Source organism: Trachemys scripta, chromosome 6 (genome assembly GCF_013100865.1).
Source record: "Trachemys scripta elegans isolate TJP31775 chromosome 6, CAS_Tse_1.0, whole genome shotgun sequence".
Lineage (NCBI taxonomy): Eukaryota > Metazoa > Chordata > Testudines > Emydidae > Trachemys > Trachemys scripta.
This window is the reverse complement of record NC_048303.1, coordinates 11,788,992-11,814,207: the sequence shown is the minus strand read 5'-3', so window position 1 is coordinate 11,814,207 and position 25,216 is coordinate 11,788,992. Positions and strand designations below refer to the sequence as shown.

At 40.6% G+C, this 25,216-nt stretch overlaps 1 protein-coding gene across 3 annotated transcripts in view; it reads left to right on the top strand.

The window, feature by feature from the left end:
• Positions 1-847: 847 nt before the first annotated feature.
• The window catches only part of SMAD2 (SMAD family member 2), a 60,506-nt gene continuing 36,137 nt past the window's right edge, over positions 848-25,216 (top strand). For all 3 annotated transcript variants that reach the window (XM_034774200.1, XM_034774201.1, XM_034774198.1), the window contains exon 1: positions 848-1,129. In XM_034774200.1, coding sequence (XP_034630091.1) covers positions 894-1,129 — 236 coding nt within the window. In that variant the 5' untranslated portion in view covers positions 848-893. The remainder of the gene's footprint in view (positions 1,130-25,216) is intronic.

Sequence of the window (25,216 nt, the reverse complement as noted above, 5' to 3'; positions counted from 1 at the left end):
GATTGCATCCCTTGTGCAAATAAAATTTGGTAGCCATTTAAATATTCTGGTATGGCAGCAAATGGCTAGCTAAAATGTTGGCAGAAGACTTCTTCTATGCAACAATGATCGTGACATGTCCAAGTCATGAATTAAGTGACATCTTACTCCAAGCTGGACAAAATGTGTACCTTGGTCTATGTATCTTACTTCAAATTTATCAAAATTTTAAAGTGAACAAATGAACTGGGTTTGTATAATCTGCTCAGTTTGGAGGATTATCCTGTACTATATCCTCTTAGTAGCATCTAGATGAGTCACTCTTTTAAAACTCCATTGTATTTATTGAACTGCTACCTGTAAAATGAGTGGATTAAATTTTTTTAATAATTTATCAACAAGTGGTATCACAAGCGGAAAACTATCGATCTGATGCAAAAACAAACTGATTTCTGTACTAGTCACAGGCAAGTTATAGAACAAGACATTTTTCTGTTTAAATACCTTGCCTTAATTTAAACAGCTGAGAACAGGTGTGTAGTGTGTATTGTGACTTTTAGAACTTTCACAATACAGTATAAGAATGCCATAGGTACATGGTGTGGATTTGGAGGGAGAGGATGGATGGTTTGCTACCGCTTGCATATTGGAAAAAGAGAAAACTTATACTTGACTGGAATCTAGTCTGTGAAGCTAACATAGAAAGTTAATGCTGTCTTCTAGTTAAAAAACAAACACTTCATTTGTCGGACTAGGCATTCTAGAATGTCCCCAAGTTCTGCTGCATCTGGGGGTAAAGAGTCTTACCAAGACATCTGCCTCACTAAAAACTAGGTGCTAATGTGTCATTCTTTCTTTCCCTAGATTGGATAGGGCAGCTAATTTATTGGACACAGAGTGCTGTTTTGGAGAACATGTCATCCATATTGCCATTCACGCCACCAGTTGTGAAGAGGCTGCTGGGGTGGAAGAAATCAGCTGGTGGTTCTGGAGGGGCTGGTGGTGGTGAGCAGAATGGTCAGGAGGAAAAATGGTGTGAGAAGGCAGTGAAAAGCTTGGTCAAGAAGCTCAAGAAAACAGGACAACTAGATGAGCTTGAGAAAGCAATCACCACTCAGAACTGCAATACAAAATGTGTTACAATACCAAGGTAAGTGCAGTCTGGTTTGAAATTATTTCAAACTATTTAACGAGTGGCTGATTAGACACCTATTTTAAATCATCCCTACAGAACATTAACTATGTAAGTAACATGCTTCAAAATATTTAACTTTTTTCTTTGAAAACTAGTAGCTTAACATGATCTTGCAGTGCTTATTTTAATATTTACAGTTGAACAATGTTCTTCATAAAGTCTCTAAATCTTCAATAGGACAAATTTTTTAAGACATGCCAATTAAAATTACTATCTTGATCCCCACTTATGCAGAATGGTTCTGGGAGCTGTTACTTTGTAGCATTTTCTTTGAGTCTTTCAGTTAACAGCCCTGGAAGGGCCTACAGAACCTGCACTTCCAGTGTAAAATTGATTTTGTTTTTCCTTGGTCAACACTTCAGTCAGCTAATTGTATGTAAAGGTCATCTTTAGGTGTATGGTAAACTCATGTCAGTTGTACAATCTGCAGCACCCCCACCCCCTCTTGGATGGGAAATCTCAGATGCCCTGAGGCATTTTGCTGTGAGAAAACTTATTGTGTACTTATTCTTTGTTACCAGTTAATGAAAGCAATTCCTATTAACTTGGAGTACATCTCTTGTGCTTTATATTGATATATCGGTGAATTACTTGCATTTTTTCCTTTTTGACTTTCTTAACTTTATTCATAGCAGCTCCTGTGTGAAAGGATCGTACTTTATTGTGGATATTAGTCCGGCCTACTGTAGATCCGTATTATGCATAATACCACTGAGGCATGTGTATTATTTTCATTAAACTCTTTTCAGAAAGTCAATATGGGAGCACTTCACGGGTGCCTTGTTTTTCTTGCTCTGAAAAACTTACTACAGGATCTTATGAAATGGGAACTCTCTCTAGGCACATGGGACCTATATTAAGACTAAGGAACTGCTTAAGCAAGAGTGTTGCTCCTGTTTTTGAGAGGTTGAATTCTGTTTGTGTAGGACACGTGGGCTGGGATATACACTTAAAACTGCATGCAGATCTTAATGCACAGTAGAACTTTGATGGTTAATGGATGGCTATCACACCTCAAGGGCAGATTATAGCCATTATGTCGTAATAGCTTTTACATCCCTTGTTGCGTATGGCATAGCCTTTTGCTCACGTTTTAGGCCTACTACTATTTTTATCCCCATTCTTCTTTCTTCCCTGCAGCAACTCACTTTCTGTGGACTTCATTCCCATTCCCTTCCTCATGCAATCTAGTCTAATGAAATATATTTTGTAGACATGTGTTCTTGCTTGGCTTTAGTAGGCTCGGGTAGAAGTCATACTCTTTGGAGCAATTAAGGTGCGTTTGTTATCCTTTTAAAAAAAAAAATCTGTTTGCAAATTGGCAATCAGTTATCTTTTGGAAAGTTCTCTGCTAACACAAGGCCTAGAATTTTTTTTAAATGAAAGCTTTGATTCTTCAAAATCTGATTATGCCATATGGGTCTACATTGATAAAAGATTGGATTCAACGTTTGGCCAAATTGTTAATCTTTGAAACACCTCTGGTAGATTTCTAGAAGGCCTAACACTTAAAACATAAACTGAGTTGTCCAAATCTCTTGAACTAGCTTGCATTTTCTAGCATTGGGTTTATGTACTTTCATGTAAGAGGAGTATTTTAAGTAGCATGTCAATTTATCACTGCATTCCTTAGGCTCTGCTTGCACCCTCATTCAGATAACTTCTCATGTTTGTGCACTCTCTTTGTGGCAGAGTAACTGAAATTAGTCAGTGCTTAATGAAATACAATGGTAACACTGAGTACAAAAGATATAGGAATGGCAAAGTAGGTTGTGCTGGTGGGGCAGTGGCACTATGCTATATTTGACTCTGCTTTCTTTTAGATTATTTTAAATTAATCAAACGGTGCCATAGAATCTCTCTAGCTAGAAATTACATGCGTAAATTACATGAGTATAACAGTAGGAATATGCTAGTGACCACCTGACCAGGATGGTGATGGTGATTGTGAAATGCTCCAGGAGAACACCCAATACTGTGGGATTTCTACTATCCCCATATTGACTGGGTAAATATCACCTCAGGACAGGATGCAGGGAACGATTCTAGACACCATTAATGACTGCTTCTTGGCACAGTTAGTTCTGGAACCCAAAGGGAGAGGCAATATTTTGAGTTAGTCTTAAGTGGAGCATGGGGTCTGGCACAAGAGGTGGAGATAGCTGAACTAGTCAGTAATAGCAACCATATTGTAATTAAATTTAACATCCTGGGAGGGGACGATACCAAAGAAACTCACCACGGAATCATTTAGCTTCAAAAGGGGGAACGACCAAAAATGAGGATTTCAGTTAAATAGAAATTTTCAAGTGAAATGTCTGCGAACTGCATGGAAATGTCTTAAGAATACTGTAATAGAGGTTCAAACTACATGTATACACTTTGCTTTAAAAAACAAAACAAAACAAAAAAACACGAGGACTAAAAATACCACTATGGCTAAAAAGAGGTTGTTGGAGACCAAAAGACTTCCTTTAAAAATTGGAAGTCAGATCCTAATGAGGAAAACGGAAAGGAGCACAAACTTTGGCTCTTGAAGTCTAAAGGTATAATTAGGCAGGCCAAAAAAAAATAATTTGAAGAGCAACTAGCAAAAGACACAATCAAACAGCAATTTTTTTTTAAGTACAGTACATCAGAAGCAGTAAGACTGCTAAACAGTCAGTGGGGCCACCAGATAACTGAGGTGCTAAAGAAGCACTCAAGGAAGACAAGGCCTTTGGGGAGAAGCAAAATGAATTCTTTGCATCAATTTTCACTGCAGAGTACATAGGAGAGATCCCTCCCCCTCTGCCCCCGAGCCATCTTTTTATGTGACAAATCTGAGGAGCGGTCCCAGACTGAGGTGTCGCTAGATGAGATTTTAGAACAAATTAAACAGTAATAAGCCACTAGGACCAGATGGTGTTCATCCAAGAGTTCTGAAGGAACTCAAATAAGAAATTGCAGAACTAACACATTACATATCAGTTTTCACTTAAATCTGCTTCTATGCCAGATGATTTGAGTATAACTAATCTGACTCTAATTTAAAAAAAAGCCAGTTCCAGAGGCAATCTTGGCAATTGCAGGCCAGTAAGCGTAACTTCAGTATTAGGAAAATTGGTGGAAACTATAGTAAAGAACAGAATGATCAGACATGTAAATGACCACAATATGTTGAAGAGTCAGTGCTGCTATTGTACAGGGAAATCATGCCTCACCAATCTTAGAATTTTTGGGGGTGTCAACACACATATGAGCAAGGGTGATCCAGTTGGTATAGTGTATTTGGACTTTCAGAAAGCCTTTGACAAGGTCTTTCACCAAAGGCTCTTAAGCAAAGTAAGCGGGCATGGGATAAGAGGGAAGGACCTATCATGGATCTGTAACTGGTTAAAAGATTGGACCATTTATTCCTACTCTGTTTCCTTTCTCAGAATGGAGAGAGGTAAATAGCAAGGTCCCCTGAGGATCTGTACTTGGGCCAGTGCCCTTAAATAAAACGATAAATGATCTGGAAAAGAGGGTGAAGGTTGAGGTGGGAAAGTTTGCAGATGATACAAAGTTACTCAAAATAGTTAAGTCCAAAGCAAACTGCCAAGAGTTAAAGGGATCTCCCAAAACTGGGTGAGAAAATAGTGGATGAAATTCAGAGTTGATAAATGCAAAATAATGCACTTTGGAAAATATAATCCCAGCTATATATACAAAATGATGCTCTAAATTAGCTGTTGGCACTCAAGAAGAGATCCTGGAGTCATTGTGGATAGTTGTATGAAAACATCTGCTCAATGTGCTGCATCAGTCAAAAAAGCTAACAATGTTAGGAACCATTAGGAAAGGGATAGATAAGACAGAAAATATAATGTCCCTGTCTAAATCAACAGTATGCCCACATCTTGAATACTGCATGCAGTTGTGGTTACCCCCTCTTATTATAATAATAATAAATAATAAAAGGTTCAGAGAAGGGGAACAAAAATAATGAGGGGTACTGTAACTATGCTGGTTCTGGTGGGACCCAACTGAGAGTGCCAATTCAGGACAAATTGCTTAGAGCAGGGCAGTTACAGCCCAACGCTGTGTTTTTTCCACCTCTAAGACAAACTAAACCAGCCAGACAGAGAGGACTTCGGTTTTACCCCACTGGCTAACCACAAGCAATTCCCTTAGACGCGCCAGTTTCCCAGTATCACCACCAGTGCCACTCATTATGGGGATGAATGGTTGTGAAAACCAATACCCCAGTAAAAGAAAAAGGTTCTCCCTATCCCAAAGGACCAAGCCCCAGACACAGGTCAATATACAAATTAGATCTTGCCCTCAAATCATGCTGTTGCCAATCCTTTAGAATCTAAAGGTTTATTCATAAAAGGAAAAAGATAGATGAGAGCTAGAATTGGTTAAATGAAATCCATTACATATAGTAATGGCAAAGTTCTTGGTTCAAGCTTGTAGCAGTGCTGGAATAAACTGCAGGTTCAAATCAAGTCTCTGGAGTACATCCACAGCTGGGATGGGTCATTCAGTCCTTTGTTCAAAGCTTCAGTTTGTAGCAAAGTCTCTCCAGAGGTATGAAGCAGGATTGAAGACAAGATGGAGATGAGGCATCAGCCTTTTATAGTCTCCTCCAGGTGTAAGAACACCTTTGTTCTTACTGTGGAAATTGCAGCAAAAATTGAGTTTGGAATCACATGGGCAAGTCACATGTCTATACATGACTCAGTTTTTACAGGCAGCAGCCATTGCTCACATGCTGCCAGGAAGACTTTTTATGTAGTTTGGAGTTTTCCAAAATCCATTGTCAGTTAAGTGTTTCTTGATTGACAAATGACTGCAAGAAGCTGGGACTGGATGACGGGATGGATCATTTGATAATTGCCCTCTTCTATTCATGCACTCTGATGCATCTGGCACTGGCCAGTGCCAGAAAAGAGGGTACAGGGCTAGCTGGATCGCTGGTCTGACCCAGTGTGTTCCTGTGTTCTTAAGGGAACAAAAGATTTAAGCAGTCGTCATATCAAACTGAAGTGTAATCTCTGTATTGTTGATACCTGGCATATTCAGAATGTTCCAAGTCTGTTCTTCAGAGTACTGCCTCTGTGTCTCCTTGTTGTCCTAGCACATCAACTCAAAATTCACTGGGAAGCAGTATCCGTGCACTCAGCATCTTCTTTGCTTGTCTGACATAAAAATAAATAAATTACAAGACTGATGCGAATAGTTGCTTGGTCCCTTCTGTCTACCTTAGGAGTAAGAATCTGGAACCCAGAGAGAGATTCCAGTCTTCTCTATTACTATTTAGTTTCCTAAACTCTAGTTCTGTGAAGTACATGTGGCCCCTTCACTTCTGGGGCTAGAAGATTGCAGGCTTACAGGCACTGAGGACGCTCCACTCCCCAGAAAGTGTATTCCTTACTGGAAATACCTCAGGTCTCCCCCACCTACTAAATGTAGTCATCTTAGAGTACCAGAACACTGCAGTTGCTTAGATGTCTGAATCAAAAAAAACCTAGAAGTTTATACTAAAACTGCTGAATAAGAATTCCTGTCTTTTTTTAAAAGTTGACATTCTGAATTCAGCTGTTCTGTCTTCTGTGATCTCTACCACTACAATGTTACAGTTCTACAATGCAGTGCATTGTAACAACCTCCTCTGCAGAATTTGAGTTAGAAATCTGGATCTTCAACTTTAAATTGGGGAATAGGATGGCTGCCTCTTTACACACTGATCTGTAATGCGGAGAAAAAGCTGCATGATCATGAGGGGGATCAGCTTGAGTGATGTGCTGAAGGTCTCATGTGGCCAGTACTAAAATATCTTTGGAATTTCTAAACATTATAGATGAGTTTCCTTATGCAAAACATGTTGTAGCCAACACAGGGGAATTCTTTATTTTTAACTCTGTGATCAGTTACTATTTATCTGCTAAGACAAGGTCTAATAAAACAGTATCTTAAGCACAAGTGAATAGGACTTGATCACATGTATAAGGTGCAAGTAGAATAAAGTCATGTGTACTTCGTGAAACTGGCTGTGCTAAAACACCAAGCTGAAAACAATTGAGCCAGATCAGAAAGGAAGAACTTTATTCAGAAAAATGTGAATAATTGGAACCACATAACACCTACCTCGATGCCCCAAAAACCACAGTTGAGGAAGGAGGCCATACTGTTTACAAAACTGACCGGAGTTAGAGGGGAAGTGAAGGCAGCTTTTGGAAGTGTGTGGTGGGGGGAGAGGGGGGGAATGAGTGAAATGTAAGAAAGGGGAAGTAACGAATATAAATCAAAATTGGGAATTTAATTAATGAATTAATGAAGATTGAGGGAAGCCAAGGGCCACAAGGAGAAAACTATGACCACTGGTCCATTGCAGTGCTTGCACAGCCTCTTCTTCCCATAGGCAGAGGAGATCGAATATCTCCTGTCTACTCCAGACGCGCTTTGGTTTGGCACATGTGGTTGGCATTGTTAGTTGGGCAGTTGCTCACAACGACGAAGAGCTGCTAGCTGTGCTTGCCATGTTGGATAATCAGGAAAAGGCGTTCCAAAAATGTGGTGGGCTTTAAAGGGGAGAGGGAACTTCTGGTGTCCAGGACCTCTGGGCAGTGGAGTTTACATTTCAGTTAGGCATTGTGATACAGCTGCTGGAGGGCTCTTAGATTTGACATCAGTAACAGTGTGTACTCTAGTGCTGCATTGACTTCAGTACATCAACCCTGGCTCAATGCTGTTTTGGGAGGTGGTCTTACTGTGTGTGTGTAATGGGGATGTTTACGTCGGTGGGAGACGCATTTAAGTATAGAAACGTGCACAGCTAGGTCAACGCAAATTGGCTTACCTCGGCCTAACTTTATAGTGTAGACCTGGCTGAGTTTAAATAACTTGTGTTTTTGTCAAGTAGCATCCCAAGACTGCATACACTTCTCAAATCTTACTGGCTCCCGAAACCAATTTTAATTCTTACATCTGGTCCGTCAAGGTGGCTGTATACTAAATAAACTTCATATGAGTGTTTTATAACGTACAATGTTCAATGAAAAGCTGTTCATGTAATTTAAAATAAGTTCTATCAAACAGCGCAAGAAGTGTTTCTGCTTTCTCAGAACAACTCATGGACTGCATATTGGGATTGCGCAGCAGGGCTGCTTAGCCCTTCGTAAGTGGGTCAGTAATCTAGAGCAGAGGCTGAATAAGTGCAGAGTTCCTTGTGATGCTAGCCACCTAGTAATTTGTGGTTAGCTGGCTGAATACTCCAAACAAATCAGTGGGATTTTAAGCTTAAGGAAACAGTAGGTATTAAATGTTGCCACCTGTGATCTTTGTTTTCTAAAATCCATAAGCATGTTCTGCTTTCAAGAATTCGGTTTACAAATATGCCTGGGCTTGGCAGTTTTAAAGTAATGTCAGACAGCACAATGTAGTATCAACAGTAGTAACTGTACAAATGTGTAGTGCAAGAGGATGAATTTTATATGGAATTCTTATGAAGAAGCAGTTTCTTCCTGGTATTCAGAAAGGCTTTTTAAGTGACACGGGTAATTTTGAAACCAGTGCCATAAGAATGGCCCTACTGGGTCTGACCAAAGGTCTATCTAGCCCAGTATCTTCGGACAGTGCCAGGTGCCCCAGAAAGAATGAACAGAACAGGTAATCATAAAGTGATCTATCCCCTGTCGCTCATTCCCAGCTTCTGGCAAACAGAGGCTAGGGACACCATTTCTGCTCATCTTGGCTAATAGCGGACTCCTAGAGTGAGAGCCTATGTCGTAGTCTATTCATGTGGAGAAGTGTCTGGAGCAAGCAGTGATGGTGTGTGATAAAATCATAGCCTTACTACTTTAGTCCATTTCAGTGCAGGTGTGGGGGAAGCCCTAGTCAGGGAAAGATCATGTCTCTGGATGGGGATGGCTGGAGAGTGAGACCAGAGGGGCATGGAAGAATACACGCAGCTGATGAACAAGCCCCTCCTGGCCTCTAGGGGTGGGTGGAGAGATGCATGGCTAGCAAATGAGCCCCTCTGGGCCTGGGGGAGGAATATACATGCAGCTGGTGAGTGAGCCCCCCCTTGCACTGGGGGAGAGGGAGTGGAGAGACACACAGCTGGCAAGCAAGCCCACCCTGGCCCATTGCAGTCGGAGAGAAGACAATTCTGGCTGGGGAGAAGAGGCTAGTGCAGAACAAGTGTGGCTGGTGAATGAGCCCACCTTGGCTCTGGGGAGGGAGTTGGTACGGAACATGCGCTGATAAAGCATTATGCGCTAGATTGCAGCTTTACTCAAGTTTAGCACATTTTTTTTGTCTCCCCATCCTAATCTCCCATCTACAGAGGGGCAGAAGTGCCAAAATAGAGGGGCGCTGCAACAATGTGGGCCATGTTGCAATGCCCAGAGCTGGGACCACAGGAGCTGATGCTGCAGGGGTCATAGACTTTTTTTAAAAATTAACGATTACTATGAACATGCCAAAATTGTAGCCTTACTGATTAGTGAAATATTCATATATGAGCAAGGGCAGAGTTGGATTTGGCAAGGAAGAATAGTCTTTACAATTAAACAAGTAATTCAGAACTGCCATGTTAGAGCCAACAAACCTTGTGGAAGAGGAACTTCTGGTTCTGAGTGCCAACTTGTTCACATTATGGTGAAGAAGCATACTTATAACAGGCTTAGTTTTAGTGACTTCACAACTTTTACAGCCTTAAAGTGCCTCTTTTTACATCTTCTAGCACTCTTGTGTTCAGTTCACTAGGAAGCTTCGTCAGCCAAGTGGTCAGATGGCATGGGATCCCATAGGCTGGATTCTAGTCACAGGGGTGCTATTGTCATGTCCGTTTAGGTACCATGAGTGCAAATGAGTCTACAGAAAGTACTAAGGCTTGTAACTGGGGTAATAGTTTACCCCCTGTATCTTGATAGTGTTAAGGTTATTTCAAAATCTAATGTGACCAACAAAGTCAAAACAGTCATCCGTTCTGTCCCCACCCACTTCGTCACCTGACAAATTCATGACATGATGTAAATGTCTGAAGACAGTAATTTAGAAGAATTCAGGAGAGCCAGTGGCTCTCATTACAACTAGATGACGCTACTAACACACACCTTCTGCCTAATTTAAGATTTGTTGAGAAGGAAAATTTGACCGATGAGGACTTCGTGTATTGTCCACTGATAGGATGCATTTTGGGAAGGAATCTTTGGAGCCTTCCAACAATCTGTTCTTGCTGCTAGACTAGACAGGCACATCAGTGATGCCAGCAGTGGTGTTTGGAGAACTTTAACATAAAGCGGACACAGAAAACGTTGGGTACCCAATTGCAGCAAAATGGCCAGTTACATGGCAAAAATATTGAATTATATGGTATTTGTGTGTGATATGCCACTTTCCATGGTTGCAGAATTACATAATCCACAGGGCCTTGATTGACATGAATAGAGCACTTTTTTGGATCTGTTTCTGGCTTTTTTCCGGATTCGGGTGAGGCACCATTGCATTGGTTTACGATCAGCTGATGTCTGATCATTTTTATCAGTGAAGAGAATTTCAAACAATCTTTTCCCTTTAAATTTAAGCATAAGAAAGGGAGCAGGGTGGTCACATCTCTCCCCCCCACAAACAACCTTTTCAGTATCCTCTGGGGGCGTCATTACACACCGATTGAAAACATACACTCCAAACTGCACTGTAGATTACATGTTGCTGGGTGACATCTCTGACCCAATGCACCCCTATATTCACACCCCACACACTATTGTAATATTTATACAAAATATACCTTATGCAGTATCATTTGAAAATGTATACCTTCCTGGTCAATAATATCATGTTGCTACATACATTTCACCATGTGTAAAGTTATGAACATAAGCTGAAACTATGACTGATATGTGGTTACCAGACAAGTCTGGGGAGTGGATAAACCTGTTTCTCAAAAGACTAAGGACAAACTGAGACCTCTAATCAGGTGTCATCAAAGTCGATAGGCAATCACCAGTCAAGTGGCCATTCTTTGGCAAAGGGGTGGGGTGGGGGCAGTAACAGATCAATCTGCATTTTAGGGAGCAGCATGGAACCTCTTTCACTACATGACTCCAACCTCACAGCAGGAATTAACTTTATCTAGGGGTAACCTTCAGGAAAATGCATTTCAAAGGGTGACTGGACCATAAAATGAGGGCAAAAACACCCCCTCCCCCCAAGATAGTCTTTCACCTAAGAAGACAAAGGAAGGAGCCATTTGACTTTGGGTGCAAATCCTGAATTGAGAATTGGGTCAGTTGCTGGGAACCTGTAGTAAGAATTTTACTTTGAACCAAGTTTAGTTTGTGTTAGAAGGTGTCTTATCTTTATTTCTCTAGTAACCATTTCTGACTTTAGTGCCTTGTACTCGCTTAAAGCCTTATACTTGTACTCACCTAAAACCTATTTGTAGTTAAATAAACTTGTTATGCTTGAATCAAAACTAATCCAGTGTTGTCTTTAAACTGAACTGTGTGTAACTCCATTTAAAGTAGCAAACTGTTGTACATTGACTCTTCACAGGGGCAACAGACTTTAAAATATCTGAACAGTCCAGGAAAGGGCTGGACAACGCATAACACATTTTGCCGGGGCAAAAATTCAGGACTAGGAGTGTGTTGGGGTCACCCTGCAAGTGACAACCAAGGCTGGTAGAAGCCAGAGTCACTGGAGTATGATGGCAGGCTGCAGCTATACACAGACACTTGGAATGTGAACTGCATGCTTGTTGACTGTTTGAGCAGCCCAGGTTGAGAGCTACAGCAGCAAAGCATTGAGAGGCACCCCATGTTGCAGGGCAGATGGTGACACAACCCTTCTCTGGTCCGGATTGTACCTCAGCGTGTGACAACATCTATAAATGCTGAAAAAACAAAAAACAGGAGTACTTGTGGCACCTTAGAGACTAACAAACTTGTCTCTAAGGTGCCACAAGTACTCCTGTTTTTTTTTTTTTTTTTTTTTGCGGATACAGACTAACACGGCTGCTACTCTGAAACCTATAAATGCTGAGTAGACTGCATAGAGGTCCTACCTATATCAGGTTTTGCCTTCTAATCTGCGGGAAGCTTAAATTCTGAACTTAAGTGACCATTATGGATCTGTTGGGGAGAAGATGCTTAGAAAGAAGCCTAAGCAGTTGCAGTTTGGAAGGCTGTAAAGAAGCTTGCATGCACCCTTGCATGTCAAAGCTATTTAAGTTTTGTTGTGTTTATGAAACTTCCTCTATCTCAGAACCGAGACTCTTAAACTAAGAAACTGCAGTAGAAATTTTGGTATAGAGGAGTCTCAAGGGGTTGATATGCTAGTTAGGAACTTACTGAGAGAACAGGAGCTTAAACAGGTTAAAATGAAGTGAAAATAACCACATGGGAAAATAATTAACATAGCTGGCACTAAAATCCCCAAACTGTAACTTTCCAATGGCTTCCTGAAGTATGAGGGTCCTTAAGTTTCCCAATGCTCTTGTCATCGGAAACTGGCTTTTTATAAAAGCTGCAAAATGGCTCTGTTGCAACATTCTTTCAACAAAATACTATGTTTGGGGTATGCTGCCATTGCAAATGTGCCAAAACATGTTGGGAGGATAAAAAGCATCTGGAATTGGGACTACAGTATAGACTTTCATATGTATGTTGCTACGGCTAGCTTCGTATGTCAACCTTTTGGTCTTTTTCACAGCCCTAGCTGAGCTCTCCCTTCTGGATGCTCACCAGGGTGCTGTATTTGGGTTCCAACACACTGCATCCATATGTTTTCTGCTTCCTGAGTCTGAGCAGAATCCAGACATTTGCCTCTGCCTTTTAGGCGCATGCTCAGGGTATGTCTACTCTGCAGTTAGACACTCATGCTTGGCCTGTGCCAGCTGACTCAGGCTTACGGGGCTTGGGCTAAAGGGCTGTTTAATTGTGGTGTAGACATTTGGGCTTTGGCTGAAGCTTGGGCTCTAGGACCCTACAAAGTACAGGGAGGGGGCAGTCCTAGAGCCTGGGCTCCAGCATGAGCTCAGACGTCTACATTGCATTTAAACAGCCCCTTAGCCCAAGTCTCACAAGCCTGAATTGGCTGGTTCTTGCCAGCTGAGTCTAATTGCAATGTATACATACCCTCAGGGTGCAATTCCACTTTTGTAACACCCCTTTTTTGAACTGAGACCTGCCCCTCCCCATTCCAGCTGCCTAGACCTTGTGACTAGCCCTGCTTCCATTTCGTATAGACAACCCTCTATTGTCACTACCTGCTGGAATTTCAGTCTAAGGTGGAAGTGTGTTTTTAAAAAAAAAAAACAGCAGAGAAGGCTCCACAATCAAAGTGGAGTTTGTAGTCTGCTACAGGTACATAGTTAATAAGCAAAATCCATAAGTTGTACATAGTTCCCCAGTCATCACATCCCTCTATTGCAGTCATTCCTAATATTCAACCACTTTTTCCCCATGGTACAGCTAAACATGGCCCTTGGTGTTCCCTTGCAGGCTGGATAGATTGAACAGGAGGCATAAGTAGATACCACTAAATGTTAAAGTTCAAAACTGCATCTGGGGGATCCTTGGTGCTGACCTGAAGTAATTTACGCTGGCATCAATATCTGCAATCTGCTCTGCCTTCCTCTCTTACACTACTTTTTTTGTTTGTTTCTAAATTTTTAGTGGACACATAGGAGGGGGCAAGGATGTGTTTGGTGCCCAAAGCTTAGAGAATGGGAACACCTGGTATTAAAGTTTGTTAATCCAGATAGGCAAAAACTTCATTAAAGGAATGCCATCTTTTCTATCAATTGCGTCTTTTGGTTTCCTATCTTCTGCCCTGCTTCTCTGCCAAGGCAACCAGTCACATTATATGTAGTCCAAAGTTGGGTGTTTGATCTCCATTATGCATACCTCTCATTCATTGGAATGTTAGTGCTTACAGACAGGTGTGTAACAGTGTTCCTGCAGCGGGATATTAGTGTCTCATGCCATGTTCATTTTATCTTCCTCAATCATTCACTATTGTAATTGCAGCTTTTGAATATGTATTTTAATTTCCTTTGTTTTTCTGTACACCTCTTGATGTATTTGCCAAATACCTGTCTGGGCCACTTTATAATAGGGCTTTCAGCCTGATGAAACAAAGCAGAGGGTATATGGATTGAGGAATTGGACTTCACAGTGCAGTAGTCAAACCATGCATCCTTAGATGGTGAATTGTAAAGTTGTAGTTTCTTATAAGCAGACGCAAAAGCATTTTTATTGTAACAGCTGTTAGAAATAAAGTAATGCTGTCTGCTTAGAGGTATTCTTTCCTTTTGGTTCTGTGCAAGGCTATGGTTGCAGTTAACGTTCTAATCTTGTCTGTTGGCTGGAACTGTTGAATCCTCTATTAAGGGACCATTACAGTTTAGGTTACAGCATCGTGTAACATCACTGTTCAGGCAGTCCTGCAAAAAAAGGAAATCTTAGTGTTAAAAAAATCAGAAGTCTGAAGTCTGCCAATTTTAAGATCCTGCTATTCAGGAAGTCATGTGATTTAACCACAGCATCTGCTACAGTGTTCACAGATTCAAAGGCCAGAAGGGCTAGTGTAGTCATCTAGTCCAGTGGTTCTCAGCCTTTCCAGATGACTGTACCCCTTTCAGGAGTCTGATTTGTCTTGCATACCCCAGAGTTTCACCTCACTTAAACTCCTTGCTTACAAAATCAGATATAAAAAGACACGTGTCACAGCGCACACTTACTGAAATTGCTTACTTTTCATTTTTACCATATGATTATAACATAAATTGAATTTAAATATATTAACACTTCAGAATATAGTCTATAGACCAGCATAAATAAGTTCATTATCTGTATGAAATTTTAGTTTTTAGGGACTTCGCTAGTGCTTTTTATGTAGCCTGTTGTAAAACAAGGCAAATATCTAGTTGAGTTGATGTACCCCCAAGGGTACATGTATCCCTGGTTGAGAACCACTGGTCTAGTCCGACCTCCTGTGTAATGCAGGACATAGAGCTTCCCCAAATTGGTGTACTAAGCAGGGAAGAAGGCATTGGCATGTCAGTTAAAACTTACTTGCATGCAAATATATATTAAATCTATGAACTAGTATTTAGCTGTCATACCTTGCACTATGCACAAAAAAGCTTGTATTTTGAGTCCGTGGGAAGCAAGGATCTGATATTTCATAGTAAAAGATTAGGCCATTTTTCTGCCTCAGAGATGAAGTACCAGTTCCTGTTTCTTTAACAAAGAAGCTTTGAAGTATTGCTATTTCTGCCTCATATGACTGGGAGTTGCTGGTAAAGGGAGGAGTCTCCTATTTAAAGAACCCAAAACTCTTTCACAGACTTGGAACAGGTGATAATCTTCACCTGGGAGATGAGAGGATCGACAGTATTTTACATTAGTAAGAAAGAAAAGAGGGTGTTCAGAGATAGGAGAAACACAACTACATTTGGTATCTGTTTAGCTAACAAGATGGCCTACTGAAAATATAAAGGAATTGCCAGTGTCTTCCTATACAAGGAAATGCTTGGAAGTAGCTAGGTATAAAAATGCATCACAGATCCCCCTCTGATGCAGTAACTGCTTGTGATTCCATTAGTGGCAAGTGTCTTCTGAGTTGTAGCAGATGCCAGTGAAGGAGTTGTACTGTAGCCAGGAAGAAGCGTAGATGCAGCTTCAAGCTACGACTAATACAAGGTCAGTTTGTCACTCAGCAGCGGTCTACTGTGCTTTAAAGCCCATACTGGAGCCCCAAATTACCCCATAAATAACACTTGGTTATTTTGATGCAATTTGGGATTGAAAATAAGGATCCAATATGCATCTACACTGAATCTGTATCTATATCTCAACCATGCACTTAGTCTGATGTGTTTTTACACTAGTGTCTTCATAAGAATCCTGTCTACTACTCTGCCATGAAAACCAGATCATCAGATTTTCACGATACCATGGCAAAAACTCTTGAGCACCATCTACGATAATGTGTTTGCTTTCATTTGTATGGATGCATTGAAAAATGTTAGTGTGTGTCATCAACCCTGTACATGCACGTTAGAGCTAGTCTACACTAGAAGTGCTACATCGGCATAGCTGCACTGATGCTTACTGTAGTGCATCTGATAGACTCTCTGCTGGTGGGAGAGAGCTCTCCTGTTGGCATAATAAATCCACCTCTGTGTCAGCAGGAGAAGCTCTCCTGCCACTGTAGCCCTGTCCACACTGGCGCTTAAGTCGGTGTAACTTGTGTTGCTGAGGGGGGTGGCTTATTCACACCTCTGAGCAATGTAAGTTATACTGAACTAAGTGGTAATGTAGACCTGGCCTCAAGTCAAAAAAGAGCTCTAGTGTAAACAAGGCACTGGTATTTTTAGGGCTGTCAAACTATTAAAATAAGTTTCTCTATTAATCGCACGATTAATCGCAGTTAATCAAATACCATTTATTTAAATAGTTTTGGATATTTTCTACATTTTCAAATATATTGACTTAAATTACAACACAAAATGCGAAGTGTGGTGCTCACTTTATATTTTTGATTACAAGTGCAAACATTTGTAATAAAAATATAGTAGTATCTTTCAGTTCACCTAATACAAGTACTGTAGTGCAATCTCTTTATCATGAAAGTTGAACTTACTTTTTGTACATAATTCTATATTTGTAACTGCATTCAAATATAAAACTATGTAAAACTTTAGAGCCTACAAGTCCACTCAGTCCTACTTCTTGTTCAGCCAATTTCTCAGCCAAACAAGCATTACAAGTTTGCAGGAGATAATGCTGCCCGGTTTTTGTTTACAATGTCACCTGAAAGTTTGTATGGCACCGTTGTAGCCGGCATTGCAAGATATTTATGTGCCAGATGCACTAAAGATTCATATGTCCCTTCATGCTTAAACCACCATTCCAAAGGATGTGTGACCATGTTGATAATGGGTTCTGCTCAATAACCATCCAAAGCAGTGCAGACCGATGCATGTTCATTTTCATCATCTGAGTCAGATGCCACTAGCAGAAGGTTGATTTTTCTTTTTTGGTGGTTTGGTTTCTGTTTCCACATCGGAGTGTTGCTCTTTTAAGACTTCTAAAAGCATTCTCTACACCTTGTCCCTCTGATTTTTGGAAGGCACTTCAGATTCTTAAATGTTGGGTTGAGTGATGTAGCTATCTTCAGAAATCTCACATTGGTACCTTCTTTGCGTTTTTGTAAAAACTGCAGTGAAAGTATTCTTAAGAACAACGTGCTGGGTTGTTCCGAGACTGCTAGGACATGAAATATATGGCAGAATGTGGGTAAAACAGTAGGGGACATACAGTTCTCCCCCAAAGAGTTCAGTCATAAATTTAATAAATGCATTTTATTTATTTATTTTAAACAAGCGTCATCCTCATGGAAATACCACCTCCGGAATGGTGGCCGAAGCATGAAGGGGCATACAAATGTTCAGCATATCTGGCACATAAATACCTTGCAATGCCGGCTACAAAAGTGCTATGCGAACGCCTAGTCTCACTTTCAGGAAACATTTGTAAATAACAAGCGGACAGCATTATCTCCTGTAAATGTAAACAAACTTGTTTGTCTTAGTGATTGGCTGAATAAGTAGGACTGACTGGACATGTATGCTCTAAAGTTCTACATCGTTTTGTTTTTGAGTGCAGTTATGTAACAAAAAATCTACATTGGTAAGTTGCACTTTCACAACAAAGATTGCAGTAATTGTATGAGGTGAATTGAAAAATACTATTTCTTTTGTTCACCATTTTTAAAAGTGTAATAAAAAATAATATAAAGTGAGCACTGTCTACTTCGTATATTGGGTAACAGAAATCAATATATTTGAAAATGTAGAAAAACATCAAATTATTTAATACATTTTAGGGCTGTTTAATTGCAGTTAACACACGATTAACTCAAATTAATTAATTTTTAATTGCGATTAATCTGTTTTAATTGCACTGTTAAACAATACAATACCAATTGAAATTTATTAAATATTTTTGATCTTTTTCTACGTTTTCATATAGATTGTATTCTTTGTTGCAATTGAAATCAAAATGCATATTTTTGATTATCATTTTTACAATGCAAATATTTATAAACAAAGATTTTTCAATTCACCTCATACAAGTACTGTAGTGCAATCTCTTTATCATGAAAGTGCAACTTACAAATGTATATTTTTTGTTACATTGTTTTGGTTTTGAGTGCAGTTATGTATGCTCTGAAGTTTTACATATCCACTCAGTCCTCCTCCTTGTTCAGTCAATCGATAAATAAGTTTGTTTACATTTACAAAAGATAATGCTGCCCTCTTACCTAAGAACATAATGGCCTGGGTCAGACCAAAGGTCCATTTAGCCCAGTATCCTGTCTTCCGACAGTGGCTAATTCCAGGTGCCCCAGAGGGAATTAACAGAACAGGTAATCACCAAGTGATCCATTTTCTGTCGCTCATTCCCAGCTTCTGGCAAACAGAGGCTAGGGACACCATTTCTGCCATCCTCTCAATGAACTTACCTAGTTCTTCTTTGAATCCTGTTATAGTCTTGGCCTTCACAACATCCTCTGGCGAAGAGTTCCACAAGTTGAGTGTGCGTTGTCTGAAGAAATACTTCCTTTTGTCTTAATTTCATTTGGTGACCCCTTGTTCTTGTGTTATGAGAAGGAGTGAATAACACTTCCTTATTTACTTTCTCCACACCAATCATGATTTTATAGACCTCTGTCATATCCTCCCTTAGTCATCTCTTTTCCAAGCTGAAAAGTCCCAGTCTTATTAATCTCTCCTCGTATGGAAGCTGTTCCATACCCCTAATCTTTTTTGTTGCCTTTTTCTGAACCTTTTTCCAATTCCAATACATCCTTTTTCAGTGGGGCGACATCATCTGCACACAGTATTCAAAATGTGGGCGTACCATGGATTTATATAAAGGCAATGTAATATTTTGTCTTATTATCCATCCCTTTCTTAATGATGCCCCATATTCTGTTCGCTTTTTTGACTGCTGCTGCACATCGAGTGGATGTTTTTAGAGAACTATCCACAGTGACTCCAAGATCTTTATTGAGCGGTAACAGTGAATTTAGACACCATCTTTTTATATGTATAATTGGGATTATGTTCTCCAATGTGCATTACTTTGCATTTATCAACATTGACTTTCATCTGCTATTTTGTTGCCGAGTCATCTAGTTTTGAGAGAGCTTTTTGTAGCTCTTGGCAGTCTGCCTGGGACTTAACTATCTTGAGTAGTTTTGTATCCATCTGCAAATTTTGCCACCTCACTTTTTACCCCTTTTTCCAGATCATTTATGAATATGTTGACTAGGACTGGGCCCAGTACAGACCCTTCGGGGACACCACTATTTAGTGCTCTCCATTCTGAAAACTGACCATTTATTCCTACCCTTTGTTTCCTATCTTGTAACCAGTTACCAGTCAATGAGAGGACCTTTCCTCTTGTCCCATGACAGCTTACTTTGCCTTTGGAGGGGGACCTTGTCAAAGGCTTTCTGAAAATCTAAGTACACTATATCCATTGGATCCCCCTTGTCCACATGCTTGTTGATCCTCCTCAAAGAATTCTAATAAATTGGTGAGGCATGATTTCCCTTTAGAAAAACCATGTTGACTCTTCCCCAACAAGTTATGTTCATCTATTTGTCTGACAATTTTGTTCTTTAGTAGAGTTTCAACCAGTTTGCCCAGTAGTGAAGTCAGGCTTACTGGCCTGTAATTGCTGGGATCACCTCAGCCGTGAAGACCGCTGCAAAGAATTCATTTAGTTTCTCTGCAATGGCCTTATCTTGAGTGCTCATTTAGCATCTCAATTGTCCAGCGGCCCCTCTGGTTGATTACCAGGCTTTCTGCTTATGATGTACTTAAAATTTTTTGCTATTACTACTTGTGTCTTTGGCTAGCCGTTCTTCAAATAATTTTTTTGGTTTTCCTAACTATATTTTCACACTTCATTTGCCAGAGTTTGTTTATGCTCCTTTCTATTTTCCATATTAAGATATAAAGTCCACTTTTGAAAGGATTCCTTTTATGCCTCTCACTGGTTCTTTTACTTTGTTTACTCTTCCTCTTATTTATAGTGTCACCAGAAAGTGAGAACTGGCATTTGCATGACACTTTCGTAGCTTGCATTGCAAGGTATTTATGCCATATATGCTAAACATTCATATGCCCTTTCATGCTTCGGCCACCATTCCAGAGGACATGCTTCCATGCTGATGACTCATTTAAAAAAACGTGTTAATTAAATTTGTGCCTGAACTCCTTGGGGGGAGAATTGTATGTCCCCTGCTCTGTTGTACCCGAGTTCTGCCGTATATTCCCTGTTATAGCAGTCTCGGATGATGACCCAGCACATGTTGTTCATTTTAAGAATACTTTCACTGCAGATTTGACAAAATGCAAAGGTACCAATGTGAGATTTCTGAAGATAGCTACATCACTCGACCCAAGGTTTAAGAATCTGAAGTGCCTTCCAAAATCTGAGAGGGATGAGGTGTAGAGCATGCTTTCAGAAGTCTTAAAAGAGCAACACTCCAATGCGGAAACTACAGAAACCAAACCCCCAAAAAAGAAAATCAACCTTCCGCTAGTGGCATCAGACTCAGATAATGAAAACAAAAATGCGTCAGTCTGCACTGCTTTGGATTGTTATTGAGCAGAACCCGTCATCAGTATAGATACACATCCTCTGGAATGGTGGTTTAAGCATGAAGGGACATATGAATCTTTAGTGCATCTGGCACATAAATCTCTTGCAATGCCGGCTACAACAGTGCCATGTGAATGGCTGTTCTCACTTTCAGGTGACATTGTAAACAAAAAGCGGGCAGCATTATCTCCTGCAAACTTGTAATGCTTGTTAGGCTGAGCAATTGACTGAACAAGTAGGACTGAGTGGACTTGTAGGCTCTAAAGTTTTACATTGTTTTATTTTTGAATGCAGTTATTTTTTGTACATAATTCTACATTTGTAAGTTCAACTTTCATGATAGAGATTGCACTACAGTACTTGTATTAGGTGAATTGAAAAAAATATTATTTTTTTTACAGAGCGAACACTTGTAATCAAAAATAAATATAAAGTGAGCACTGTACACTTTGTATTCTGTGTAATTGAAAACAATATATCTGAAAATGTAGAAAACATCCAAAAATACTTAAATAAATGGTATTCTATTATTGGTTAACGATGCAATTAATCACAGTATTTTTTTAATTACTTGACAGCCCTAATTTCAATTGATATTCTATTGTTTAACAGTGTGATTAAAACTGCAGTTATATTTGGGTTTCTTGAGTTAATCACGTGAGCTCACTGTGATTGACAGCTGTAGTATTTTTACCACTGGGGAAATACTGGAAAGACACCAATTACTCTGGCCTAACTGTGCTTTTGACAATCTTCCCCACTATCTAATTTTGCTCATAGCAAACTTAGAGTACTGACTGTGAGCTGCCTTTATATTTTTTTTACTACAATGTTTTGTCTACTACTTGCTACCATTGCTTTAGTTGCAATGTTCACTGAGGGAAAACTTTAAAGTTCATTGAATGCAGGGACTGAGTCCTACCATCCTTAATCTGTTTTCCTGTCATTCAGCATTGTGTGAAAGAGATCAACAGGATGTAAAAGAACAATTATGAGCTGTAGTGAGTTCACACCTCATTATATGTTTATTAGTTGTATCAGAAGAATACATCATGGTAATGTGACTTTAGAGTTCATGCAGAAGCCCATCCAAAAAATGTGTACAGGTTTCTTTTTAAAAAAAAGAGAGAGAGACGAATATATTTCAGTACCCCTTTAAGGGCACAAGTAGTTGTTTCTAGTGTAGGTTTTGTGTTAATCTGTGAAGTGTTTGCCTTTTAATTGTAGAAATGAGAATCAGGGTAATTTATGATTAACCAGAGCTCAGCAGGCCCCCCGGGCAACTCTTCTCTTCTCCCCCTCCCCCCACTTCCTTGTCTTTTCCCTGTCCCCTGGCAAGATCAGAAGTGGGAAGTCGGAGCCTGACACTGCAGGTCTGTTGTTGCTGTGGCTGGTGCCATGGAATAGGCGTCTATAGAGCTCCCCCATCTCCTGTTGCTGGTGCCTGGGGCTGCTCATGCAGCGAAACCCCTCACTGCACATAGCCCTTTGTTACCTCCTCCGTGCACTCTGAGCTTCATCCCTCATTGTACATAGCCCCTAGCTATCCCCAACCTGTGCTCTGAGTAGCTTTGAATCTTTTTTGAGCCACTTGAGTTATAATTTTGGTTGCAGACCACCCCCCAGCACAAGCAGGCTGGGTGGCCTGCTGAGGTGAGCCAGGGGTGGAAGGGCCACTCCCTCCCCAGGCCCTGTTGTGCAGAGCTGTCCCAAGCCCCACCAGGCCCTAGCCCCAAAATAAAAGTCAAACTATACCTGTGCCCGAGCGCCAGTGCCCTGTGGGGCAGAAGGCCCGGAGCTTCAGAGAGCACGCCTTCCTCTGCCCCTCTGGGCTCTGGAGTTTTTATAAGATGAGGGTGGGTGGGTTCGAAAGAAAAAGGTTGAGATCGACTGTATTAGGAAATATAAGGTAATCTGAAATAAGGCATTTAGATCAAAATAAGTGCCCCAACAGGTGTTTTCACCAGTTTAGTTAAAACCACAAAAATTTGTCTAGGCCTAGGACTGTCATTGACCTCAGGTATTTATTTATCTCCACTTCCTTTTCCTTTAGAGGTGTGCCCTCCCCACACCCATACCAGCAAAGTTTAGTTTACATGAACTAATTATAATCCGTGACAGAGGCTTTTAAATCTTCTAAACTGGAAGAAGGTTGACTAAATGACACTTGGAATCTCTTTGCTTCAGCTGCTGATGGCCTTCCACTAAAATACAAAATCCAAGTCCCATTACTACCTGGTGTTACCCTGAAAAGGCAGAATCTATTCTGTAGGTTTAGCAAGGACTTTATTGAGCAGATTACTAAAATGCCACTTCTAAAAGGACTAACTGCTTTTCCAAAAAGTACAAATTGTTGTTGCTATCTTAAGCATTTACATGGTTCTCAGCACTATCATATCTGTAATTTACACTCTCCCCAACTCTGTGCGGTAAGAAAGTATTACCCTTACTTCTAGAACTGTGGAATTTGAAGAATAGACTTGATTGACTTGCCTAAGGCTACATTCGATGTCTATAGCAGAGCAGGAATTGAACCTAGATCTCTGAAGTCCAGTCCATGGTCTTAGCCTCAATGTCATCCTTCCTACCGTGACTTAGTACAGCTGGGGAGAAGAGTACAAAATTCCTCTGATTCTAGGATTGTCTGGTTGCTGGAAGTAAACTAAAATAGTCCTATGACATGTTCTTTCGGAAGCTACCAGCAGCTCCATAGGAACTGTCCTGGCTGTTAGTATCAGGGCACAGCGAATGTCCCTAGCTGATTGGAAAATGGGACTAGATATAGTGTCTCCTGTAGCAGGTCTATGCTACATGAAGTTAACCTTCTTATAAATAAAATGCTAATAAAAAGTTCATGACATCTGGCTAGGAAACATGAGATGAGAACATGAATTAAATTCATTGGATGAGGCATTTCAGGCCATTGCGGTCTCTTCTGTATTGCAGAAACTGTGTGAACTAACTACTGTTTAGTTCTCCTACCACTCATGTCAACACGCATGTTCCTAAAGGTATTGCTTTGAGGACCTGTAGTCCTTAACTGTTGTGTTGTACTTGATGTTAACTCTGGTGGGGCATTTAATCTCCCCACTACTGTTCCACAGTACAGTGCTCACTGCTTAAGGCAACCTCTCTAATTTACTTTCTGTTCTGCACCGGCTTCATTTCGACCTGAGGCCACTTAACTGTACAAATATCACTGCATGCCCCGTGAAGCTCAGTTGCATGCTGTTTTCAGAGATGGACTCTCTGGGTTGGCACCCGTTACTGGTGTTAGCTGGGACATCACATAACCGAAGATACATGCAGATGCTGGTGGCTGTTATGGAAAAACTATTTCACTAGGAAGGTGGTTGAGCACTGGAATTGGGTTACCTAGGGAAGTAGTGGAATCTCCATTTTCAGAGGTTTTTAAGGCCTGGTTTGACAAAGCCCTGGCTGGGATGATTTAGTGGGTGTTGGTCCTGCTTTGAGCAGGGGGTTGGATTAGATGACCTCCTGAGGTCTTTTCCAACCCTAATTTTCTATGATTCTGTGGGAAACTAGGAGGTCCAAGCCCAGCTGAACTGTCATTTGCAACACTTTCTCATATGAACAGCTGGCTGAGATGTTACTTGGAGTGACGAGCAGTAACAGGATTTAAAGACTGAAGATTCAGTATGATAAGATTGGGACAATAACAGTAGTTCTAACTTGTTACCCACACAATTCTTTGACTCTCTCACTCTAGGGGCGGGCACCTACCCTTACCCTGTTCCTAGGGCTCAGGTGTAACCCTGTTAATTTAGGCACCCACCCTTGCCGTTCCATGGGCTCGGGGCATAACCTGACTCTCTCTGGATTTGTGTGGTCTTTTACCAGTGAAAGAGCCTTACACAGTAATATCCTATTTAACCTCTATTTATTAACAATTACCAAAAAACAAGAATGCATACACTAAATATACAGTGCTCACCACTCCTATTAAAGCAGATTAACTTTTCTTGAGGGCCAGTCAGGATCAGGGGGACTCCAGTTTCTGCGGGGTGTCATTGGCAGCGTGTTGAGGTCTGGCAGCTCTGATCTTGGGGCTGTGTCCTGGAGTTGGTTCCCAATAACTTCCTTTTGGACCCCAGTTTATATTGTGAAATTTGAGTCCTGCTTAGCTGTAGCTTAGCCAATCATTTTACTAACCAATCCTAACATATTGTAACCAAATTCTCTAACCTAATCATACCCCACCACCTTAATTAATTATGTAATAGACAGAAACAATCAAAGAACCAGACAAAGATCATAGAATATCAGGGTTGGGAGGGACCTCAGGAGGTCATCTAGTCCAACCCCCTGCTCAAAGCAGGACCAATCACCAGACAGGTTTTTGCCCCAGATCCCTAAATGG